The sequence below is a fragment of the Accipiter gentilis genome, chromosome 19 (assembly GCF_929443795.1).
Source record: "Accipiter gentilis chromosome 19, bAccGen1.1, whole genome shotgun sequence".
Taxonomy (NCBI): domain Eukaryota; kingdom Metazoa; phylum Chordata; class Aves; order Accipitriformes; family Accipitridae; genus Astur; species Astur gentilis.
In genome coordinates, this window is record NC_064898.1 from 24,138,171 (window position 1) to 24,161,880 (window position 23,710).

General features: G+C 45.8%; 1 protein-coding gene across 10 annotated transcripts in view; it reads left to right on the top strand.

The window, feature by feature from the left end:
* Window positions 1-22,491, top strand: part of TENM4 (teneurin transmembrane protein 4) — a 352,099-nt gene extending 329,608 nt beyond the window's left edge. For all 10 annotated transcript variants that reach the window (XM_049823080.1, XM_049823082.1, XM_049823083.1 and 7 more), the window contains 3 exons: window positions 344-1,958; window positions 7,831-7,973; window positions 17,493-22,491. In XM_049823080.1, coding sequence (XP_049679037.1) covers window positions 344-1,958; window positions 7,831-7,973; window positions 17,493-18,251 — 2,517 coding nt within the window. In that variant the 3' untranslated portion in view covers window positions 18,252-22,491. The remainder of the gene's footprint in view (window positions 1-343; window positions 1,959-7,830; window positions 7,974-17,492) is intronic.
* Window positions 22,492-23,710: the final 1,219 nt, after the last annotated feature.

Sequence of the window (23,710 nt, forward strand, 5' to 3'; positions counted from 1 at the left end):
AAGTAGCTCTACCAATTTTATTTATTTAGTCTGTAAAAGCTATTGGCATGGGGAATTTGGGTAGAGACAGCTAGCTACAGTGTATTGATTTGAGCAACTGAGCATTCTGAACTTAGACCTTCCTCGCTGCATTAACTGCTTCTTCCTCTGACCCACTCCTACTTGGGGATACTCGGTGTGCCATGCAGCTGCATACCTCTCACCATTTAATCCTACGGGTGCAGAGATTTATCTCACTTTCCCTGCTCTTTGGATTGGAGAATCTTGAAGGTTTTGTGAGAGCTGAGTATAATTTTGCCTGAAAACCAGGATTATAATCTATACTTTTCTCCCTCCCATCCAGTCCATGGTGCTGCTCCTTCACAGCCAGAGACAGTACATCTTTGAGTTTGATAAGAATGACCGGTTGTCATCAGTGACCATGCCCAACGTTGCCCGGCAGACTTTAGAAACCATTCGTTCCATTGGTTACTACAGGAACATCTACCGGCCACCAGAGGGCAACGCCTCGGTAATTCAGGATTTCACAGAAGATGAGCAGCTCCTCCACACTTTGTACTTGGGCACAGGGAGACGTGTCATCTACAAGTATGGAAAGTTGTCCAAGTTAGCCGAGATGCTCTACGACACCACAAAGATCAGTTTCACTTACGACGAAACCGCTGGCATGCTGAAGACCATAAACTTACAGAATGAAGGGTTCACATGTACAATCAGATACAGACAGATAGGACCCCTCATTGATCGACAAATTTTCCGCTTCACTGAAGAAGGCATGGTGAATGCACGCTTTGACTATAATTATGACAACAGCTTTCGGGTGACCAGCATGCAAGCAGTCATCAACGAGACACCTTTACCCATTGATCTCTACAGGTACGACGATGTGTCAGGCAAAACTGAGCAATTTGGTAAATTCGGAGTCATTTACTACGATATCAACCAGATTATCACCACTGCTGTCATGACTCACACTAAACATTTTGATGCCTATGGCAGGATGAAGGAGGTCCAGTACGAGATATTCCGGTCGCTCATGTACTGGATGACTGTGCAGTATGACAACATGGGGAGAGTGGTTAAGAAAGAGCTGAAGGTTGGCCCTTATGCAAACACAACTAGGTACTCATATGAATATGATGCTGACGGCCAGTTGCAGACAGTGTCTATCAATGACAAACCACTCTGGCGTTACAGCTACGACCTAAACGGAAACCTCCATTTGTTGAGTCCAGGGAATAGTGCCCGCCTTACACCGCTCAGGTACGACCTCAGGGATAGGATTACTAGACTGGGGGATGTGCAGTACAAAATGGATGAGGATGGCTTCCTGAAGCAAAGGGGCAATGACATTTTTGAGTACAATTCAGCTGGCCTGCTCATCAAAGCCTACAATAAAGCGAGTGGGTGGAGTGTGAAATACCGCTATGATGGCCTAGGAAGGAGAGTCTCTAGCAAAACCAGCCATGGTCATCACTTGCAGTTCTTCTACGCAGACCTGACCAACCCAACCAAGGTCACCCATTTATACAACCACTCGAGCTCCGAGATCACCTCCCTCTACTACGACCTCCAAGGCCACCTCTTTGCAATGGAGCTCAGCAGCGGTGATGAATTCTACATAGCCTGTGACAACATTGGCACTCCTTTGGCTGTCTTCAGTGGGACTGGCTTAATGATCAAGCAGATACTGTACACAGCATATGGGGAGATCTATATGGACACCAATCCCAACTTCCAGATCATCATTGGCTACCACGGAGGACTGTATGACCCCCTCACAAAGCTTATCCACATGGGACGGAGAGACTACGATGTGCTAGCGGGTCGGTGGACGAGTCCAGACCATGATATGTGGAAGCATCTGAGTAGCAATAACATAATGCCTTTCAACCTGTATATGTTCAAAAACAACAACCCTATTAGCAACTCTCAGGATATCAAATGTTACATGACAGGTAGGACATTTAAATTAATTAACGTATGCACAAGCTTGCCATCAGTGAATAGGTTTCTTCTCTCTCAGTATCCTGGTCGCAGTGTTTAATATAATGGACACAAGCTTTTCGTTGCCAGTTGACCCCTATGTCCAGGGCATGTTTAATTCATCAGCATAGATGGAAATTGTAATTCCCAAACCTGTTTCCTTTTCTCTTCCTTCGTGTTTGTTCTCTTTATTTTGCTTCCAGTTTTTCGTTCCCTGAGATATCCCAAGTTTAGCTACCAATTAATGTCCGGATAACCTTTCTTTTTGTAGAGGGGCAGCTGTTTACACAGTTTTGCCTAGAGATTTATTTGCAACTAAACAAATGGCATACAGATTTGTTTTAGCAGAATGGCAACAGCAACTTAAACCTTTTATTACAGTCAGCCATTTCAGAGCACAGGCCAAAGCCCAACTAGAACTTAATCTGCTACTGCCTTAAAAGACAATAAAAAATGTTTCTGTAAATACATTAGCAACAAAAGGAGGGCTAAGGGGAATCTCCATCCTTCATTGGATGTGGGGGAAAACATAGTGACAAAGAATGAGGAAAGGGATGAGGTACTTAATGCCTTCTTTGCCTCAGTCTTCAATAGTAAGACCAGTTGTTCTTCAGGTTCCCAGCCCCCTGAGCTGGAAGACAACAACGGGGAGCAGAACGAAGCCCCCATAATGCTAGGGGAAATGGTTAGGGACCTGCTACACCACTGAGACACACACAAGTCTGTGGGGCTGGATGGGATCCACCCCAGGGCACTGAGGGAGCCGGTGGAACTGCTCACCAAGCCGCTTCCCATCATTTACCAGCAGTCCTGGCTAACCGGGGAGGTCCCAGTTCACTGTAGGTTAGCAAACGTGACACCCATCTGCAGGAAGGGCTGGAAGGAAGATCTGGGCAACTTCAGGCCTGCCAGTTTGACCTCAGTGACGGGGAAGGTTATGGAGCAGATCATCCTGAGTGTCATCGCACGGCACGTACAGGACAAGCAGGCGATCAGGTCCAGCCAGCATGGGTTTATGAAGGGCAGGTCCTGCTTGACCAACCTCATCTCCTTCTGTGACAAGGTGACCCGTTTAGTGGATGAAGGAAAGGCTGTGGATGTTGTCTACCTGGACTTTAGTAAAGCCTTTGACACCGTTTCCCACGGCATTCTCCTGCAGAAACTGGCTGCTCTTGGCTTGGACGGGCACACACTTTGCTGGGTAAAAAACTGGCTGGATGGCCGGGCCCAAAGAGCGGTGGTGAATGGGGTTAAATCCAGTTGGTGTCTGGTCCCAAGTGGTGTTCCCCAGGGCTCAGAACTGGGGCCAGTTCTGTTTAATATCTTTATCAATGGTCTGGATGAGGGGATCGAGTGTACCCTCAGTAAGTTTGCAGATGACACCAAGTTGGGCGGGAGTGTTGATCTGCTGGAGGGCAGGAAAGCTCCACAGAGGGATCTGGACAGGCTGGATCGATTGTTCGAGGCCAATTGTACGAGGTTCAACAAGGCCAAGTGCCAGGTCCTGCACTTGGGTCACAACCACCCCACGCAGCGCTACAGGCTTGGGGAAGAGTGGCTGGAAAGGTGCCCAGCCGAAAAGGACCTGGGGGTGTTGATCAAAATCCACCTGAATATGAGCCAGTGGTGTGCCCAGGTGGCCAAGAAGGCCAACGGCATCCTGGCCTGTATCAGAAATCGTGTGGCCAGCAGGACTGGGGCAGTGATCGTCCCCCTGTACTCAGCACTGGTGAGGCCGCACCTCGAATACTGTGTTCAGCACTTAGGGACATGGTTTAGTGGTGGACTTGGCAGTGCTAGCTTAACAGTTGGACTTGATAATCTTAAAGGTCTTTTCCAACCTAAACGATTCTATGATTCTACGCTAACCATGTAGTTCAAAGTTAATCTGGCCCACAGAATTAACAGTTTCTACTAAAAGTCAATAAAAGCAAGTGTGTTAGACTTAAAGGCCAGATTTTAGGGCATACCTATCCCACAGCTTGACACACCCTCTGAACTGCTTCCCCCAGGACTTTGTAAAATGGCAGTAACATGAGCTCTATGAATGTTTTTTATACAGAAAACCATTCTGTAGCTTAAATGTCCTTCCTATATTCATACTTGGTGCAACACTAGTAATAATGTTTGAGAGGACTGGTTTGGTGGGACTCTTTTTTGTATACTTCCCACTGGAAAACCAGGTGACACAATCAGAAATCAAATGTACATACTTCTTAAGGAGCTATAATTAATTTTTAAATGCTTCTGCTACATCTATCACAGCTTTCCCATATGCAACGATATTTGCATTCCCCTAAGTTATGAAATTGGCTTAATAGCAAAAAAATGTTACAAAATAAAAATCCTGGCTTGTTCTATTCCACTTGTTTTTCTAGCCATTAAGATTTGTGCTTTCAGGTTCTTCTGCAATAATCATAAGGATTAGATTGTATTTTTTTAAATGAAAAGCTGTTTTCTCCAGAGCTGAGAAGATGATGCCATGAGAGAAGTAAAATATGCCAAAAGATGAAGACTAAGATCGTGTGTGCTGGCCTCACTCTGATAATTAAGGCTGGCAGGGAATACTTTGAGATAACTTTTCCTATCAGAAAATGCTCATTTGTCAAAACTGAATTTGTTTATGGGAGAGAGTAGAGCTTGAGAGATTTCTCAGCAGAAATGTAAACAGCTCTCAAAATTGTCTAAAAGACAAATTCCAAAATAGCCTAAAAGAAAAATTCCTTTTTGATTTTCAACCTTTTCAAGTTAAGAGAAACTATTGATTAAAACCTGGAAAAGACAAATTAAGGAGTCAAAACCAAAATGGAAGATCTTAATTTGAAATTGTTATCTTGGACTGATCTAGTTTTTGAACAGTTGCTTCGTGACATATTAACAGATTTTTATTTTCCTGCTCAAGTTAAGACAGGACAAAATTTCCAACCCTGTCTTGGAATAGGCAAACAGTTTCCCACCCAGCTCTGATGATAATATCAAGATGTCCAAATCTGATACTGATATTTTATATGCACCAAATAATGTTTTCCAGTGTCATAAAAGTTCTATTTTTAGTCTTTCTAGAATACAGAGCCCAAATACGTTTCTTAAGTTTCCGCTCTCCCAGTGCATGGAAGAAACAGGTCATGTAATGGGATGAGTGCCATGATGCAAGGCCGCTGCTCTGGCATTTCTTTCTGCTGAAGCTTTCAGGCACGTCATGGGCTGACCCGCAATGAGTGTGTCCTTCTCATCACAACCAAATCCTCCCAGATTTGGGCACAGGGAACCACTTTCCATCCCTCCATCCCCACCCCGGGACCTGCTGTCCTTAGGGGAGCTCAGCACCCAGGATGTGGGCAAACAACACGTGCTTTGGCCCCCAGTGATGAGGATTCTGAGCTCATGGGTACAAATGGGAGGCATGCGGAGGGGCAAGCAGGAGAAGCAGGTATTTACGTTCCGAGAGGCCCATTGTTAAACATGAATATTTTAGTGATTGTACACTTCATGGCGCAGAGCTTTGCTGCCAGCTTCAGCAATCCTGATGGATTGAACTGACATTTCCATTACATGTGTCTGCATTAAGCACTCTTTTTCTTTGCCCTCAAATGAATTTACTGTGAAATGTGTTGGCAGGGTTACTGTAGCTGAAAAAAACCTCTGTGATGTGAAATGTACTTTTCTGTCAAAAAAGTTGTCACTGCCTCTTGGCAAATTAATAGTTTCCCCTCTGTTTTCTCAGCTCCACACCTTCCTCCCATGTTTTTGGGGTGGTTGGGTTTTTTTTGTTCTGGGTATTCCAACACCTCTTCCCCAAAAGAACAAACTCTTGTTTGCAAATGTTTTGAAAGTCAGTTTTCTGAGAAGTAGCAAAAAAAGCCTGTCTTGAAACTTTCCAGGCACGTTACATATTTTTGTGCTGTTCAGCATCCCTGCTCTGTATCCTTTTTAACATTTGTGAAGTGCTTGGAAAATGGTTCCTGCACCAATGCCGACCTTCACTGGTTTACTTTGTTCTCCTGACCACCTGGTCCACAATATGTACATCAAAGGTCTTCATTTCACGAGAAGGGTTTGGAAGCAGGCTGGCTTAGCGCTAAGCAAAAAAATAATCAAATGAGCCTTTTAATTTCTTTCCCTCCCTCCAACCTCTCTGTTTCAAAGACACTCCAGAAACAATCTGTACATTGAGTGAACAGAAGTGTTTTTATTACAGAAATCCTCCCCCTTCCACATGGATTGTCGCAAGGGCTTTTTGGACATCTGCCCAATCTCAACATTTTGGCCTGTAAGAAAACAAGCAACAGATAGGGTGTTTGTTTGGCTCCTGGTTCTCTAGTCATCTGGAAGTGCCTTATTTGCCGCTTGCATCCATAATTTCTTTCTCGACCAGCTCTTCAAAACACTCATTTAGGCTCAGGGGGAATAGAGAAAAAATATTCAAAGATGCATATTTGATTATTTAAATCGAACCCTTTTTCAGATTGTTTCAACAACGTTTATTGAGTTTAGCAAAATGAAAATCAAGCCCCTTGCACATGCAGCTTGAAGCAGAGCAATCACCAACACAATCCCAGTTACATCCAAAACACGTAAGACCCCTGGGAGCTGGTATTAGTTAAACTTTACTTTCATACCTTTCTTTTTCTTGCAATTGCTATTTGTGTGCCAAATGCACACCATATTGCTTGGGGACTGTAGCAGGTGTGTCCTCTAGAGTTCAGTGAAGGAAAACAAGGTGAGATCATCAAATGCTCTGAAGTTAAGGAGGGAAGTGATGCTGATCCCGAGCAGATCTACGAGCTAGCCAGCCTCATCATTATTACCTCCAGCAGATTAACATTCAGCTGCTATTTCTAATAGCTGTGCTATCAAAAATCAGGGAAAACTTTGTAGTCTGTACTATCGAGTGAATGCAGGAATGATGTTTGGACTACATGACCTTTAAAGGTCCCTTCCAATGCAAACCATTCCCTGAGTCCCCAAATGGCTGGGGTTTCCATCCTGTCCCCTTTAGTGACAGTGGTCCTCCTTTTGCCTAGGACAATAGTTTATTGGTTGTAGCCAGCAGTTTTCTCACCATCCATGGACTTTTAAGTGGTTCGTGAGAAGTACCCAAGCAAAGTAGTCTTGTATCCGTATCCTTATTTTCACTATAATGTACCTTGAAGGTAGTTTGGAGGCTGATTTTAAATGTCGCTATAAAAGATGACATGTGACTTTAAACTGGTTTAATATTCAAGCTACACCTTCTTATGAAAAATGCCATGAAATTCAGGACTGAGGTGGAAATGCCATGGAAAAAGCAGAGGAAAAGTCCAGAGCCTCTTCCATGAGCACCTGCTAAATGACCGTGCTATTCGTCCTGGTATTCTGGCTCACATAACTCTATATTTAGTCTTCAGCCTGCAGGCCCTTTGAGAGTCCTCAGGAAGAGAAGTATTGTGGCTGAGATGTTCAGAGCTGACTGCAGGACTGAACAACACTTCCCGTTCAGTTGGAGCATCTCAGGCTCCGTTAGTGTATTGCTGTTGCTGTGCTGCTCCTGCGTACCTTAGAGCAGTGCCTGGTTCCTGCTGGCCGTGGGCAGATGTGGAGTTGGCTTTGATTTGGGCCATTTGGTCACTGCCAATGCTTCTGTTTCAGAGATGGGAAACCGCAGAATTGGACAGTGGTTGGAGGTGGCAAGCCCAGCTTTGGTACACAAGGACCATTAAGATTTGTGCTCTTCACCCAAAGTAGACATCATTTTGGCCAGACTGCTACAGTGCAAGGCACCATAGGGTCCTCCTCTGTGCCTTCTCCTGGGCAATCCTGCTCAAGAGATCAGATAATCTGATTTATGCTTCTCTTCCCTTCCAGATGTCAACAGTTGGCTGCTCACCTTCGGGTTCCAGCTACACAACGTCATCCCCGGCTACCCCAAGCCAGACATGGATGCAATAGAGCCGTCCTATGAGCTAATCCACACACAGATGAAAACCCAAGAATGGGACAATAGCAAGGTGATCCATGCAACTCCATACTGTATCTCACACCCTTATCAGCAAATTATCCAGTTGCAATCTTTATTAAGAAAACCTCTATCAGCATGTTCTCCCAGATACTCTGGGAGATTGAGTGAGTCCATCCCCATCAGAGTAATGGAATCTAACTGAATAATCACATTTTAAGTTCCTTACTGCCATGGTGCTTTTTCCTGTGATATTTTCTGGTGGTTGCTCAATGGAGTGGTGTGTTACTGTCTCTTTTTCCCACAAGAGGCTATGTTATCACGTATTGCAGGCTAAGTTCAGGGCCTTTGCACCAAGAATTCTTGGAAGTGGGAAAAAAAGCAAATCTTAATACGGAATCAGTTTCTACAGATTTTTTTCTAGAAACTTACTCAGTCTGGTTTAAAATGTCTTAAACAACAAGTCCCAGTACATCCCTAGGAAACTGTTCTGCATTGCAGTGGGTCTCAGCAGAAAGAGGTTTTAGATGATAGTTAACTTTCATTTTACCTGACTGGGTTTAATCCCGAGTCACCGTGTCCTGCTTTTAACTACAAGCATGCATCACAGGCCATTTTGGTAGATGCTGGCACAAAATTCAGTGATGAAATTGGCAAGAGAAAAGCTTTTACAGCCCAATCAGTTCCCCCTTTCTTCCTGTTGGGAATTATTCAGCTGAAAGATGGAGGCAGCGCTGTTAAAGGCGAGCACACTGGGTCAGGATCCGAGAGCCCTGGGTTACTCCCAGCCTACTGCTTATTGGTTGGATGACCTTGAAGAAGTCATTTACCTTTCGGGATGCACTTTCATCTCCTAGCCTGATTTTGTTCTGGGGTTGCTTTCATCTGTTTAGTCCAAATCCTCTTTAGTCTGAATTCCTGCTTGCTGTTGCTGTGTATTCAAACATCACGAGAGCAGTGAGGCACCAATGTGCTTGGGGAGATCACAATATGCTCTTAACATTTCTGCTAATAAAATGATAACAGTAGGAAATGGAACTGATTCCTGCTGCCCTTCTAGCCTCTTTATCTATGAGTTCACTGAAATCTCACTGTCCTGCAGCAGATTCTTGAGGTCCTGTACGCATATTAAACCAGGAGGTAAAATACAGTGTCACACTTCCCAAACCACAAAAGGTATCACTCAGAGGTATGAACAAGATACCGTGCATTAATAAAATAGTCATGTGTCAGTCCATCCTTGCTATTCAGCCTCATAGCTATGGTGAAGACAAGCTAAAATGTACCAGCTTCAGCTTCAGCGAGAGATTTATGTTAAGACGTATTATTTTATAATAGAGAGGGAGCAAAAGAGCTATGCCTTTTCCTACCATGGCTGAGTTGATGCTTGAAACCCATTACACCGTAGCAACTCGGTTGTGTTTTGGAGCTCGGAGACTCTTTTGTTTCTCACTTCCTTGGATTAAACACTAAAATGCTAATAGAGATGATTTCTGTAATGAGCAATAGCCTCAGGATTTTTCATTCGCTCTGATGTGACACAGTGTCCCCAGGCAAAGCTGTACAGGAGAAAGCAAACAGGGGAGGCTCGTTCAGAGACCGCACAAAAGATTGTCTCTGAATTGTGATGTGCAGTAGGTAATAACTCTCACAGAACCACAACAGAAATTAGTATTAGTGGTGGTGGTGTTATTATTATTATATCATTATTATTATATCATTATTTTATCATCAGTTCATTATTATTAGACTTATTGATTAGCCAAGTAACTTGAGTGGCAGCTTGAGATGAAAACTGACACTTGCTCATACAGGCAGCTGAGCTGGAAATAAAACCAAGGAGCCCTCCCTTCCATCCACCCATTTTAGGTGAATCTGCCTGACTAAGCAATAAGAATAAAAGAAAATCTCCATGTCCCCTTCAGGTTTTTAAAGCAAGAAGCTGCAGTGAGGACTGTGCAGGGACCTGCTTGGTAAAAGAGGCCTTTATGCAGCCGTCATGCTTCCAGATGAGTCACTTTACACTCAAGTGTTGAAAGTGGAATTTAACCATTGCAGGCTGTTTCATATTCTTCCCCTGTGTTATGACAGCAACAAAACATGACCATTTTTATTTTAGTCTACAGTTTCAGGATCATGCTGTGATAGCGAGTGGCTCTCAAATGCTATAGAGCAGGATTCCCTTCCTTTCTGTCACACCCAGCATATTGTAGGCATATATTTGCATAAAATAAATTCATTCACATATGATAACTGAACACACGATCCATTTTCTCCTACGCCTATCCATGCATCCAACACTGATGTTTCACCTGTAGTTCTGTTCACTCCCAACCCTTCCAGCTGCACATACACACTCCCAGACACAGTCCAGCCCTTCTTCCTACTGGTTGTCTCTGTATTTATTGATGAAGCATGTGGAAGAAAATACAAATTTTTGAAAATTTCACATAGCAAATGACAGAATTAAACAAAGTTAAATGGAAGCTCAGGAAATATTTTCAGATAATAAGACTAATCAAACTGTGAAATGGTCTTCCAGAGCATATGGAGTAAGCTCCAGACCTTTTGTCATTTAAAAGTAGCTTGGACAAGGCACTGGACAATGCCCATCCTGCCTGCGGTCCAGGGCTCGTCACTGACTGATATACCACAGCTTTCTCATCTCCATGTCTTCCGATCCCTGGTTTCTCTGGGTCACGTACCTCCTCGCAATAGACCAAGGTAAATTTGAGTTACTCCACTGGCTTCGCTGATCAAAGCTGCGGCCCAGCAGATTGAGTCAGTTCTTTTATTAGAGAGGAATGAACAACAGGAGCATGACAGCAAAGCAACTAACTCCACATAAATGACTGCTTCGTAACTCTTCAGAGTGCATAACCAGAAGGCCCTAGCATCTCCTTCCAAAACACTGTTGGTACTTGCCTTGCAGGGCTGCAAGATGGGAGAGATAATTCTGACTTTGAGCATCCACCAGCTCAGAAACAGCCAGCGTGTCATAAACCTCGCACTAACCCCCTGCAGCTCTGGAGTGACATTTAAAATCCAATACTCTGTTGTGCAGCACTTTCCCCCCCTTCTCCCTACGACCACGAGGCTGTCACTAAATTGTTTGTTGAACAAGTTCAGTGTTATTGGCCACCCGGGGACTCTGGGTGACCTCTGGCATATTGTGGAGCTGCTGCACCTGAATCCAATTTCTCTTCTTTTTTTTTTTTTTTTTTTTTTCCTTCCTTCCCTTTTGTCTTGTTGAACTGTCAGGTAATTGCTGGAGCCAGAACAACTCTATTTGCAGGGAGGGGTGTTTTGGAGTCGGCGCTTATATTGTTAACAACCTCATATTATTGACTACCTTTTTCTCCATCCCATGAGCGCTGTGCCTCCAGGAAGGGTCCTGTTTTCTTCAGTGCCCGTTACAGGCTGTGCTGGAGGAGCAGGTTTTGGCATCCCTTACGGAGCAGCATTTTGGAGGCAAGGGCTGCTTTGGGATGCTCAGCCAGGGAGTGAGCTGTAGGGCTGTGCTTTCTGGCAGAGCTTCTCCCAAGGACAATCTGTTTGAGGGACTGGCTCTGCCAGTGTTCATCATTCAGGGAGGGCATCCTCACGTGGCGGGTGCTTTGTCCTGGGCTTGGGCCATCACGCCGTCTGCACGTCTGTCCATCAGCCCCTAGTTATGATTTGCAAAAGCAGCGGCCAGTTTTTGCTGGATCTGATGCCGAGAAAGGAGTTGAAGTCTCAAAGACGTTAATCTCTTGAAGCTTTATGAAAATAGATGAGCAAGGGAAGGAGGCAAATCCTCCTATTTCCCCACAGATGGCAATCTGCTTGATGAGCTCAACTTCGTTATCGCCCTGCAGCTGTGTACACCGGCAGGGTGGAGGAGAGACCTGTCCCCTAAGCCCAAGAGCTGGCGCTTGTCTTTCACTGCTAACCAATCACCATCTACAGCACTGGGCTCGCTGGCCAATCGCTCACCTCGGTTGTCCCACCTGCGTTCGTGGTTGGCAGGTTTCTCAGCAGGCGCGTTGCCTCTTGGCCAACCAGCGTGCAGTGCGGCCGTGCTGACGGGTAGGCGCCTGCGAGGTTCTCGGGGTTGATGGGCTCCTCCTGCACCTCCACCAGCTGGGATTTGGTGGGGGACACCCAAACGGGGACTCGTCTTCAGGTGATGGCCAGGTGGAGCGGAGGGAAGAGGCTGATTTCCGAAGAATGGTTTTGTTAACAGAGAGCTAGGGCGTAACTACGAAGAAGTTAATGAAGACGAATATTTTAGAGAAGTTATAACTTCCAAGCCTTTTGGAAGAAGTGGCTTTCTGCGTTGTAAGCCATATGGCGGTAAGAGAAACACCTATCTGTGTATAACGGCACAAGGATATAGAGAAACTTGGAAACATGTTCACGTATTTCACATCTTGGATCCTTGATGGGAAATTAAAGCTTTCAGTCTCACACTGGAAGGCGGTATTTAAAAACAACAGATGATAGTATCTGGCTATGGTATTTCAAATCCTCAAGAGGTGCTGGCAAAATGCAAGAGGCTATTCAGAGATCTCTGTAATGTGCTGTTCTCTTGAGCCCTGTGCAGCAGCGAACAAATGATGAAGGTCGTTCTCTTCTCTCCAATGGGTTGTTACTAGATAAAGTGAAATGTCACCTAAGGACATCTGATTAAAAAAGACTGTGAGGAAAAAACAAACCCAGCATATTTGTCACTCACATCTAGCAACAAATATTGAAATAACATAAATATGAATTCCCTCCTTTCTTCCGTAAAACTGGTTTTATAGATACCTTGGTTTACAGTTGCTAAAAGCAGCAGCATTTTTTAGAGAATACCACATGCCACTGCAGCCTTGAATGGAAATTTTCTGTTTCTTTTCCTTGCCAGGTCATTAAAATGAGTTCTAAGATGAAACAGAAATGGTAATTTCAAAGTCAGGGATACATTGCCTCTTTGAACTACATATAATCTGTTTGCCTCCGCCCCTTTATATTCGCAGCAGAGCATACAAGCTAGCTGTAGTCTGGTTTGCCTGAATTTGTTGGTTTGGTTTTGGGTTTTTTTTCTGTTGGATGTGTTTGCTTTTCCTTTAAAGGAGTGCTGTTCCCAAATACACTCTTTCATCAAAGAAATGGACTCAAAAAGTCACTTCAAAGTCATCCTGGGCTCATTTTTAAGATAAGAGAGATGTGTTTAGTTATTGTAATAGTTAAGAGATGATGGTGTTCAGCACTACAGCTTTGCACGTGTCTGATCTCCTACTTTCCTATGTGACAAAAGGTAGGGAGAGCCCAAGGCCTGTAACCAGTCCCCAGTGGAAAACCCTTTGGTTGTGATTTTGTTCTTGATTAAGACACCTAAATTTAGGTCTCTGGCTGTGAACTTGATATCCAAGCTTCCATTATAGCCAGCAGAGATCTACAATGACCTCGGTTGCTGGTGCCATTTGAGTTTCCTGGACTTCCTCATGTCTACAGCATGGATTACCTGCATCTTTCTAGAGCAACAACGTGTCGCCCAGCAGGGCTCCCCGTAGCGTCAAAATTGATACTCAGCATCACCCATTTGTCAGTGGAGCCCAAAGGACAGTTCAGATGATCAGCTGCTAGGAGCTAGGAGTGAATTCAAGACTAAGACATGTAGGTGTAGGTGTCTCACTGTAGTTTGTCAACACCTAGTTCATACAGGCAGTGGAGCTCCCATATAGGGCTGTCCACCTGCTAGGCATTAATTTTAGACCAAGCTGAACACACAGTAGGGTCCGTTGACTATGCAAATTAGGGGTTTGATTCCATTGCCCATAGAGGGGCCAGGTAAGCAAAGTGGCCTCCAGGTGCTGCTCCAGAAGGGCAAATATCTCCCAGGGCTTCTTCGGCTTCTCACTGCCCTGGGCGGATGCTGAGGGCATTCTGGGGCATCTCAGATCACACTAGACATCTGTGTAGGGAAACTGAAACAGTCCTGCAGTCAACACTGACTATGATGTGCATGAGAAGCGGGTGCGCAGCAGGCTGGGGCAGCCACAGATTGACAGGTAACTGCTCAGTTTCTTTGCCAACGAAGGTGGCTCAAGCCCCCAACTTCACAAACTTCCCACCTAAAGTGTCTCTAAGCAGGCACACGACGGCAGGTCAAGATAGTCCTAATTCTGTGGCTTTGGTCAGCCATTTTATCTCTGTTTTAGCCACCAGGGAACAGTGCCAGGGCCAGTCCTACGGTTGCACATGCAACATGAGAAATGCTTTCCCAGTATAGAGGAGATGTCCTGGATGGAGACCAAGAGGACACCAACAAGGCAGTTGGCTTGGTATCCTATATGGGTGTGCTTAGGCAGGTATTGATAGTGTCATTGCTATTAGATTATGTGTAATCCCTTAAACCTCCACGTCCTGGCAGTAGCAGGGTGGTTGCTGCTTATTTTCTTTCTAAATGGCATCCAGATGAACAGCTGAGCTGTGGAAATTGTATGACTTCATATAATATCACAAAGGCAGTATGCAACTAGATCAAGGAAAGGTCCAGTATTCTATTATTAGGTCATAAATTATAAACAAAACAAACCCCAAACCTTTAAAAATCAGGGTTTCCTTTTATAATGGGCAGTTACTGATATGAAATTCAAAGCTATGGAGAATTTGACCATAAAATGGAAAGCCGAATATTACCTCAGGCCAGAAGGTCCCAGGTACTGGGTTATGGAGCTCGAGGAAGGTAGATCACGGCATAGCTGTTGGCTGTGATACCTGTTGTATCACAGTATGTGCCAACCAGGCTACCACCCATCCTGAATTAGTGGCAAAGCCAAGGACACCATCCACCCCTAAACTTTGTTGTACAACTCCTGTCCTCACAAGACTCCCTAATCTCATTTTAGAGTATGTCTCTACAACTAAGTAAAAGAAGTCAGACAAATCCCTGGCCCTGAGGCTAGGTAGACGTGACCTGGGGAGTTAGGAAACATGTCTTGGAGAAAGCAGTTGGAGGAGTCAAAAACCAAACCAGGAGTTAAAACAAAAACTATCCAGTGTGACTGATAAGAGGTGCAATACAATGTCTCACTCTCTTTAGCAGTATTTACTTTTAAAACTCTATAAAATTGTATTATTTATAAAATATGTCTTTTCTATTTAGCAGTATAAACATATGGTTACAAACCGTATGTCTCCCTTGTCCAAAGCACAGTAGATTGTCCTATGACAGTGCCTATCTTGCAGCATCAGCAGGTTTTCAGAGCTTGTTGCAAACTCACTTTTCGTTTGGGATCAGAAGAAAAGACAAGGGACTGTTGTCCAGCCCCACCGGTTTGTTGGGGCAACCTAATTTGGAGGCACTCACAGGGGATCGATACCTAATGATTTGCTCAGAATTGAAAAAGCACCAGAGTTCCTGCAGCTCATCAAGAATAAGCCGATGAAGACAAAACAGAAAGGGAATGGGGGAGATTTCAGATAGGAATAATTCTCCCATGCCCAGTGCTGTCTGACCCCCCAGAACTCCCTTCCCCACGGTGATAATTAGTAGATGGTGCAATTAATTCCAGGGACTCCTTATCGCTCAACTACTGGTAAACATGGTGATGTGTATATAGATGGTGATATATAAATGACCACAGGACGTAGCAATGTAGTGCAGAAGACCTGTTTTACATCCTTGAGCGAAGGAGCTCAGACCAAACAGTGATTCAGTGTGACTAATGAGAAATGCCTTTTCCCTTCACTTCTAAAAGTTACTGAGCCAAGTTGGAGGAGCAATGATGTGGCATTGGGTAGTGGGACCACCTAGAGTCCATCCATATGCGATGCACCTGAGAAGAATATCCCCCCCCCCCCCCCCCCCGCCTTAAACCTCTTTGAGCTGGAAATAACTAACCAAGGCTGTGCAGTAGACACTTATTCAGAACAGTAAGTATTTCATGGAGCCTAGAAACCTAATTGCGCCATGTCCGTCATCGGTGACATCTGCATTAATTACGTCCCTTTTTTACATAATTAGAGTGCTCGTGCAGTTGGCAGGGGACCTAGGCTTGGCTTCCTATCAGGCTGTTAATTATATCACTCTTTAGGCTGTGTGTGAGATCCCCCCCAGGCGGTAAGGGGAGAACCAGAAAGAGTTCCTCTTTCGTAGGTGACTGGTTCCTGCTCCAACTACTATGCTGTTAATCAAAAGGCGAAAAGGAGGAGCTATGCCAGCCTGCGTGGTACTTTGAATAAAAGTCAATCCTGGGTATTTTGATGCTTTGCATCCGCAAACGTGTTCTTGAACTTGTGTACCTCCGTTCCCTTATAGTTTTCTTCTTTATAGATCAAAACTGCTCATAACCTCTGAGTGAGTTGCAATGCTATATCTTTTATTTCTTTAATGCTTTGAGACCCTTCCCTGGAAACGGCCACGATGGAAATGAGGGTTTATTTCCCTTCCCTCACCATGTTGTGAGTCTTAGTTGAGAGGTCCACGCTGATATGCCTGCATCGTCTGAATTGTCTTCTTGCACCCAGGGAAGGATGTGAGCCTTTAGCTTGTGGATGGCTTAAGGCAATATCCTTCATGGATGTTAAATTTCCCCAAAATAATTGGAGTGCAGCAAACTTTTCTTTGTAGCCTATTTTTAATCCTGGATGTCATTACATTATTGAACTGAGCCATTGGCAGTGCCAGGAGAGTTTTGTCGTAGCATCCTCTTGCTTGAAATTTGAGCAAATAATTGTTCATGAACAGGGGTCTGTAAGAAGCCTGCGCCGCCATGAATTGATAAAAGCATTTCCAAAGACATTTTGCAGTACTGATGAGCTGCTGACTCGCTGTGTGCTTGCTCCATTATACAATAACAGCAAAAGTGACTTTGTATTGTACCCGACTGCAAATGATCCAGGCTGTTGTCTCTCAGCAGTTTTGCTTCAGTATAAGCCAAAACTCGAGCATCAGGTGTGGCTGGCCTTAGCTCAGGGAGCGTGGCACATTGTAGAGGGTTTGCAAGGAAATAGGAGTTGGATTTAGGGCCTTCCTTGAGTTTTGAACGACCTGCTTTGGCCAGGTTGAAATGGGATACAGAGGGGTTATGGCCACTTTGAGGGTCATACCTGTGTTGCAGGGCTTTTGAAGATAGCATAAGGAGTTACAAAGTGAAGTTAAACTAGAGGGAACTTTTACAAATACTTCCACACTTTTTCACAGAAAAACTGAAAGCATTTTATAAAGCATCGTGGCCACAAGATGAATGATTTCTTATGTGTGTCTAAAGAACATTGAAGCACAAAATAATTGCACATCCAAACTAGACCCTCATACCACTGAGGCAAAAAATCCTTTTCTACATCTACATCCTTCAGTCTGTGATATGAAATACAGTTCAGTTTATTGAAACAATGAGCATTAGGGGGAATAACCTGACAACACCTTTTCCATTAAAAAGAAGTAAAAATCTGAAAAAAGGTGTTAAGGGAGAAAAAAAAATGGAGGTCCTCATGAGGTGTTTCCAGGATGTTCTGCTGGTCTCCAGCACACTATTAATGCCTTTGGATCACCAGGTTTCTCTTTCTAATACCTCTTTCTCTTCTTTCTCTCCCTGCTCAGTCAATTTTGGGGGTCCAGTGTGAAGTGCAGAAGCAGCTGAAGGCCTTCGTCACTCTTGAGCGCTTCGAACGGATCTACAGCTCCAGCATCGCCGGGTGCCGGCAGGTCAAGAAGAACAAGAACTTTGCCTCTGGAGGCTCTATCTTCGGCAAAGGCGTCAAGTTCGCCATGAAGGACGGGCGCGTGGCCACCGACATTATCAGTGTGGCCAACGAGGACGGGCGGAGGATCGCGGCCATCCTGAACAACGCCCATTACCTGGAGAACTTGCACTTCACCATCGATGGGGTGGACACGCACTATTTCATTAAGCAAGGGCCGTCGGAGGGCGACCTGTCCATCCTGGGCCTCAGCGGTGGGCGGAGGACCCTGGAGAACGGCGTGAACGTGACAGTGTCCCAGATCAACACAGTGCTAAGTGGAAGGACTAGACGTTACACGGACATCCAGCTCCAATACGGTGCGCTGTGCCTAAACACTCGCTACGGGACCACCTTGGACGAGGAGAAGGCCCGTGTCCTGGAGCTGGCCCGACAGCGCGCTGTCGCCCAAGCTTGGTCCCGGGAACAGCAGAGACTGCGGGATGGGGAGGAGGGTATTCGCTCGTGGACAGAAGGGGAGAAGCAACAAGTGCTAAACACGGGCCGGGTACAGGGCTACGACGGCTATTTTGTGATCTCAGTGGAGCAGTACCCCGAACTCTCAGACAGCGCCAACAACATCCACTTCATGAGACAGAGCGAAATGGGCAGAAGGTGACAGAGAGGGTCGATGCGGTGACTTCTTGCCAAAGACAGCTACTCTTTTGTGGCCACTTACCTGACTGTGTTGTACTCAATCCTTTTTCTAAACTGAACAAGGCTGGGGGGGAGGAAAATAGAAAGAGAAGGAATAATGCGGTTGCACTGTAACTCATGCAACATACTTTTTTTTCCCTCTTTAATTTGGCCTTCACGCATTTTTTGCAATGAACAGAAGGTATATTTTGCCGTAGTGTGATCACAGTGAAATTTACTGTCTCTTGTCCTTTTTGTTTTGTTTTGTTTTGTTTTCCCCCCCTTTGTGAGGAATTTGAAGTGGGGAGTCGTCAACGTACGTCCTTAGGTGTGAAGTGCGAAATGGGTGTCTGTGCTAACTTGTGTCATCCTAACCCTTTCTGATTTGGGGCAGGGACAGATAGCCTTCCACCCAAAACACGGGGGGGCCTGTGGCATGCTGGAGAGCTCTTCCCGGGAAGAAAGGAGATGGAAGACGACGCTGATTCCGATACTCCGAAAGCGACCGTCCGAATCATGTGCCTCAAAAGAGACCTTACAAGTAGTTTTCACGTTTCACTTGGGACATAAAGTGTTTTTTTGGGGGCTCCTGCTGAGCAGAAGTAGATTATAGAGGCAAAGGAGCTGATTATATTAACTTGCAAGATGATTCTCTTCCTTCCTGAACTGGAATAAAAAAAAGAAAAAAAATCAGTCTTTTTTCATTATGAGAGTAGATACTTTATGGGGGTTTTTTGTGTGTGCGCAAATCCTGGTTTTAGTTAAAAAACCTAGCAAAAGCCAAGAAAGGGACTCCTGCTCTATTGAGAAAAGCTAAAATAAATCCTCTCTCTCATACGTAGAGCTGTTCTATAGGTGGATTTAATGCACCCATGTTGTACATTTGCTAATGGCATAACTTCATTAAATGTATAGTGTTTCAGTACACGAGGCTACGTGTTTAACAGTCCACTGTGCTGTATCTGATAAAACCAGTTAATTTTTAGGAAGCTGATTTGAATTTGAAAGTAGTTATAGTATCCCAGTGACATACCACTGAAAATTAGAGCAAGCCAAACCCTGCTTTTCCTGATTCTGGAGCTTGTATTTATTGGCTGGGAAATGCAGTTTTGAGTAGCATGCTGGCAAGTCGTTTATGACTATGGCAGATAAATGTCTCCTGGGGACTTTGGCAGCAGGGATTTTAAAATGTTTAATAAGTAGCAACAGCTTGTGCATGGTGGGACAAGAAGGAGAATATTGGAATCAACCCTCTCACTGTTTCTTACACGAGCTCGAATTAAGCGGAGGGCCCAGTTGACGGTAGGCAGCGAAGAAGGGGGAGGTTGAATGGAAATGCCCACTACAGAGGGGACCAAGTGCTTTAATAAGAAACTGCTGACAAAGTTACTCGGCATGCTAATGTAATTTGTGTTCACATAACCTCTGTGCTCTGGTATTTGCAAGAGTCCTTGAAATTCAAGGGAACAAGGAGATGAGCTTAGCATCCTCTTCCCTGCCTGAAACAGCCCTGTGGTAGCAAGGGCCGTTCCTGCAGGCAGGCGGAGGTGTTACCCCACCTCTCGCTGGAGCTCCGGCTGGAGATGGCCAACCCTGCTCCCAAATAGACGTCTCTTATCACACTGACACCTGCACATGTCCTGAGCTCTCACCGCCTCTCTGAGAACATCTCGGTCCTGATTTTTTTTTTATTTTTTTTATTCCACCTCCTTCAGTTTTTGCTTCCTGATTCTGCAGAGAGATAACCCGAGACGTGCAAATCCATGCCAAGGCTGTTTCCATACTCGGAGCCCTACAACGCACCAGTGTCCCCAGAGCCAGCCCTCCGGCGCTCCTGCCAGCACCACTGACATCCTCCAACACAGCCTGATATTTCTCTGCAGGCTCCAGCCCCCAAGATAAAGCAGGGGCGTGTGTTGGGCATGCACTCCTCGAGCAGCAAAACGTTGGCAGCCCCAGCGCTGTCGTGGTTTCCCCATAGATGCCGGCTGCCAGCTCCGGCTGCCTTGCCTGTCTGTTCCCAGGTGCTTGCCAGGAGGAAGGTGATGGGATGGAAATTCCCCCAACAGACTGTTCCTCCCCCAATTCCCAATCCCTACTACCTTTGCCTGCGTGGCCAGAGTTCTGGCGGCTGCAGAGCCCCAGGGCTGATCCACGTTGGGGCCACCCGCCGGTATGGTCCTGATTTTCTGGTGGTCCCTCCTGCTCGCAGCAAGGGTGACGTTGCTGCTGCTGCAACCCAGTGCTGTACTTTGAACCACCCCTCGCAGCATGCAACCTCTATTACTTTGGCAAGAGTGAATCGCAGGGAGCTGGACTAGAAAGGGTATCGGGCTTCAGCAGAGCCGGCTGGGAGGAGACGCGTTGGCTGGGCCAGCTCTAGGCTTTGGCAAGGGAGCAGTTGCTTCGGGCAGCTGCCTGCCAGGGATGGTTAAAAGGCCGTGGCATTACCTGCGTTGCTGGTATCAAACTCTTGGCGAGCCTTGGTTGCCCCGAGGATGCGCTGGTGGGGATTAGAGGCAGCGTTGGCCAAACCAGCAGTTGCCACCTACTCGAAGGAGGCAGCGCCCTCTTCCCAGGGCTACCCAGTTCCTGGCTTCCCCCTCCCTGAATCACACCAGGGACAAATTCCTCCCAGAACTTCAACCTTGTGATGGCTTCGAGTGTCTAAATCGGCATGCAAAGAGCAAAAAAGACCTGCGGGAAGCTGGGTCGAAAGGCATAAACCCCCGGTGAAGACCTGCAGTGCAGAGAGAGCTCGATGTGCATCCCATTTACATTGCTCCCCTCCGAGCGGCTCCGAAGAGAAGCGGTGCTTCTATATCCATCCCCATCCATGTGTTAATGCTAAGAGGAGTAGTGCAAGAGTAAATGGGCCACCTTTTCAAGCAGCCAGGGAAAGGGATTCGAGTGTGAAATATTCCTACTGCAATCCTGCTGGCCTGAGATGGCACCTCGACAGCCTTACACAGACTCTTCAGGTTATTACACGAGCTAATGACTTTGAGGAGTTCACCCGTTTTTCAAGAGCCTTACGGTCCCGCCGCAGGCATACGGCATGCCTAGACCTGGGAACCATCCTGCTCTGCGCCATGGCAAAGGCAGCTCGGCGTCCTCAAGCAGCGGTGGGATGTGACTGCGCCTGTCTGGCTGCCGGGTCTGGGGGGGTCTTCTCCTGGCGCTGCACCCGGCACGGGAACTACAGACATTATGTCAAAAAAGGGGGAAAAAAATATATGTATGTAAAAGTATATATATGTGTGTGTTGCTCTTCCCTTTATCAAAGCCTTTAACCAAAACAGTTAAAAGGGATGGCTGTCTGTGAAAGCTTTCCACTCTATCTGGATGGCAAAACAAGAAACAAACATTTTCAGTCCTGAAGCCCTAAATTTCGCCCTTTGTTAGTGAAAAATGTTTTTTCTCCAGGATCTCAAGCGTGTTCCCATGGAGGTTGCAGGAACGGGCTGTGAACACAGAGCCATGCCCTCCTCGAGGGACCGCTCTCTGCTCTCCACAAGCATTTTCACTCGACCGATGGCCCCACAGCCCCTTCCCAGCCTTTGCATCGCCCCGTTTGCCTCCCCATGGGGCCGTGTTGCGGCTGCCCGACCCTTCTTGCTTTGCCTGCGGGCAGTGGGGGTAGCAGATCCTCGCTTCTGGAAGACTGGGAGGTCCCGGGTGCAAATCCCACGGCACAGACCCCCATATCCCATTGCTTTAGATGCTTTTTCAAAGGCCAGTTGCATGCCAGACCATCTCCAAGGAAGAACGTCATTGTGGTCTCACATGCTTTTACAGCTTGACTTCGAGAAGTCCCTACTTTCTTGACTCCCAAAAAGAGGACTCGCTCCTCCACCAAAAGGAGTTTCCCTTCAAAACGCAAAGGCGTAGCTTAAATTACTTTGAACTCCTGGGCTTGTCTCCAGTCCGAAGAGGTGGTGGGAAGGATCGTGACCAAGTCTCACAGCTCGGAGGAGAAAGTCCAGCGCTCTGGAGCAGGGGCTGCGTCTCGCGGTGCGAGCGGTGGGTAAGGACAAACGGCTCAAGCCCTGAAGAGCTTCTGCTGGTACCGACTCCTGCTCCATTTGAAGGAACAGCAGCGATGGGACCAACCTGCTGTGGCATCCAGACATGAGCCGGTGCCATGAGGGCTCTGCAGCTCAAAAAACATCCCGTGTGCTCAGCCCGAGGGGAGAGAAGCAAGACTAATTTGGCATCGCGAGAAATGCTGCAATGTTTGTTTCCTCCAAGCTCTTTATTTTTTTTTTTATTTTTTTTTTTTTTTTCCCCCTTTCAACTGAAGATTGGAGCTTGGAAAAATCATTAAGCAGCAGTGACCGGAGGGAATCACGCAGCTCATCATATCTTTGTCATCACAGCTATTGATCAGAGCCATGATGAAAATGGGCCAACAACTCTAAACAGCACCAGGCGAGAGCCGATGAGACGAAGGTCGTTAAGAGCCTCAATGCTTGATTCGGGTTTAAAAGACACAGATGATTGGGAGCAGTCCCTGAGACACCATTTGGCTGTAACTTAGAAACAGTGAGGGATTTCTGTAATATATCTGTAGTTGCTTTATTGAGCGTAGGGATCGGCATGAGATTCTGCTCAGTCTATTATACAGACAGCGTAACCAGAATAAATCAAAATTGTTTAAAAAAAAAATATCTAATAAAGTACTTTTTCAGCTGTGACTTATAAGTGTCACCGTGATAGATGGCGGTGCAATCCATTATGCAAAGGCAAGGCTTTTAACATGAAATTTTAGAATTCAATTTTACGACTTACAGAGAGGGCCCCCCTCGTATTTACGGCACGGCAGTCTGTTTTGATTCAATCTCTGCGTAATTGAAACCAGGGCCAGGGATCTCGGTTAGTCCTACGGCCACTTTTTAAACAGGGAGGAGAAATAAGAGCCTATCACGTTAATAACGGAGCTAAAAAGATGGCTTTGCTTGTTAAATCTTATTCGCTTTATCTCCTCGCTCTGGTGGCACTGCCAAAACTGGGAAACCCGCGTGCCAGGCCTCCGTGCCGGGGCTGGGGTTTGGTGGGATAAAATCTGGCTCCCATTCTGCCGGCAGCATCCTCCATCCCACGGTGAGTGTGGCCGGGGGCATTTTTGCTGCTGTTCTTACAGTCCTCCACAGGACAGCAAGTTTTTCAGCATCTCTTTTTATTATAATCACTCTTTTTTATTATGATCACTAAATAGTTAGATATTTGAATCCCTCCGTTACACCGAAGAATTTTCACGAGTTTTGTAAAAAAAACCCAAACAAAACCCACAGCTTTTTTGTGGGTTTTTTTTTCATCTCTAGGGTATATTTCAATAAAATTAATTGCGAGTGTAGAGCAAACTTTAAACGGACACTGTGGGGACGTGTAGCACCCTGTCCAGAAACCCCTGTCTCGCTCCTGGATGAAGGGCCATTTCCC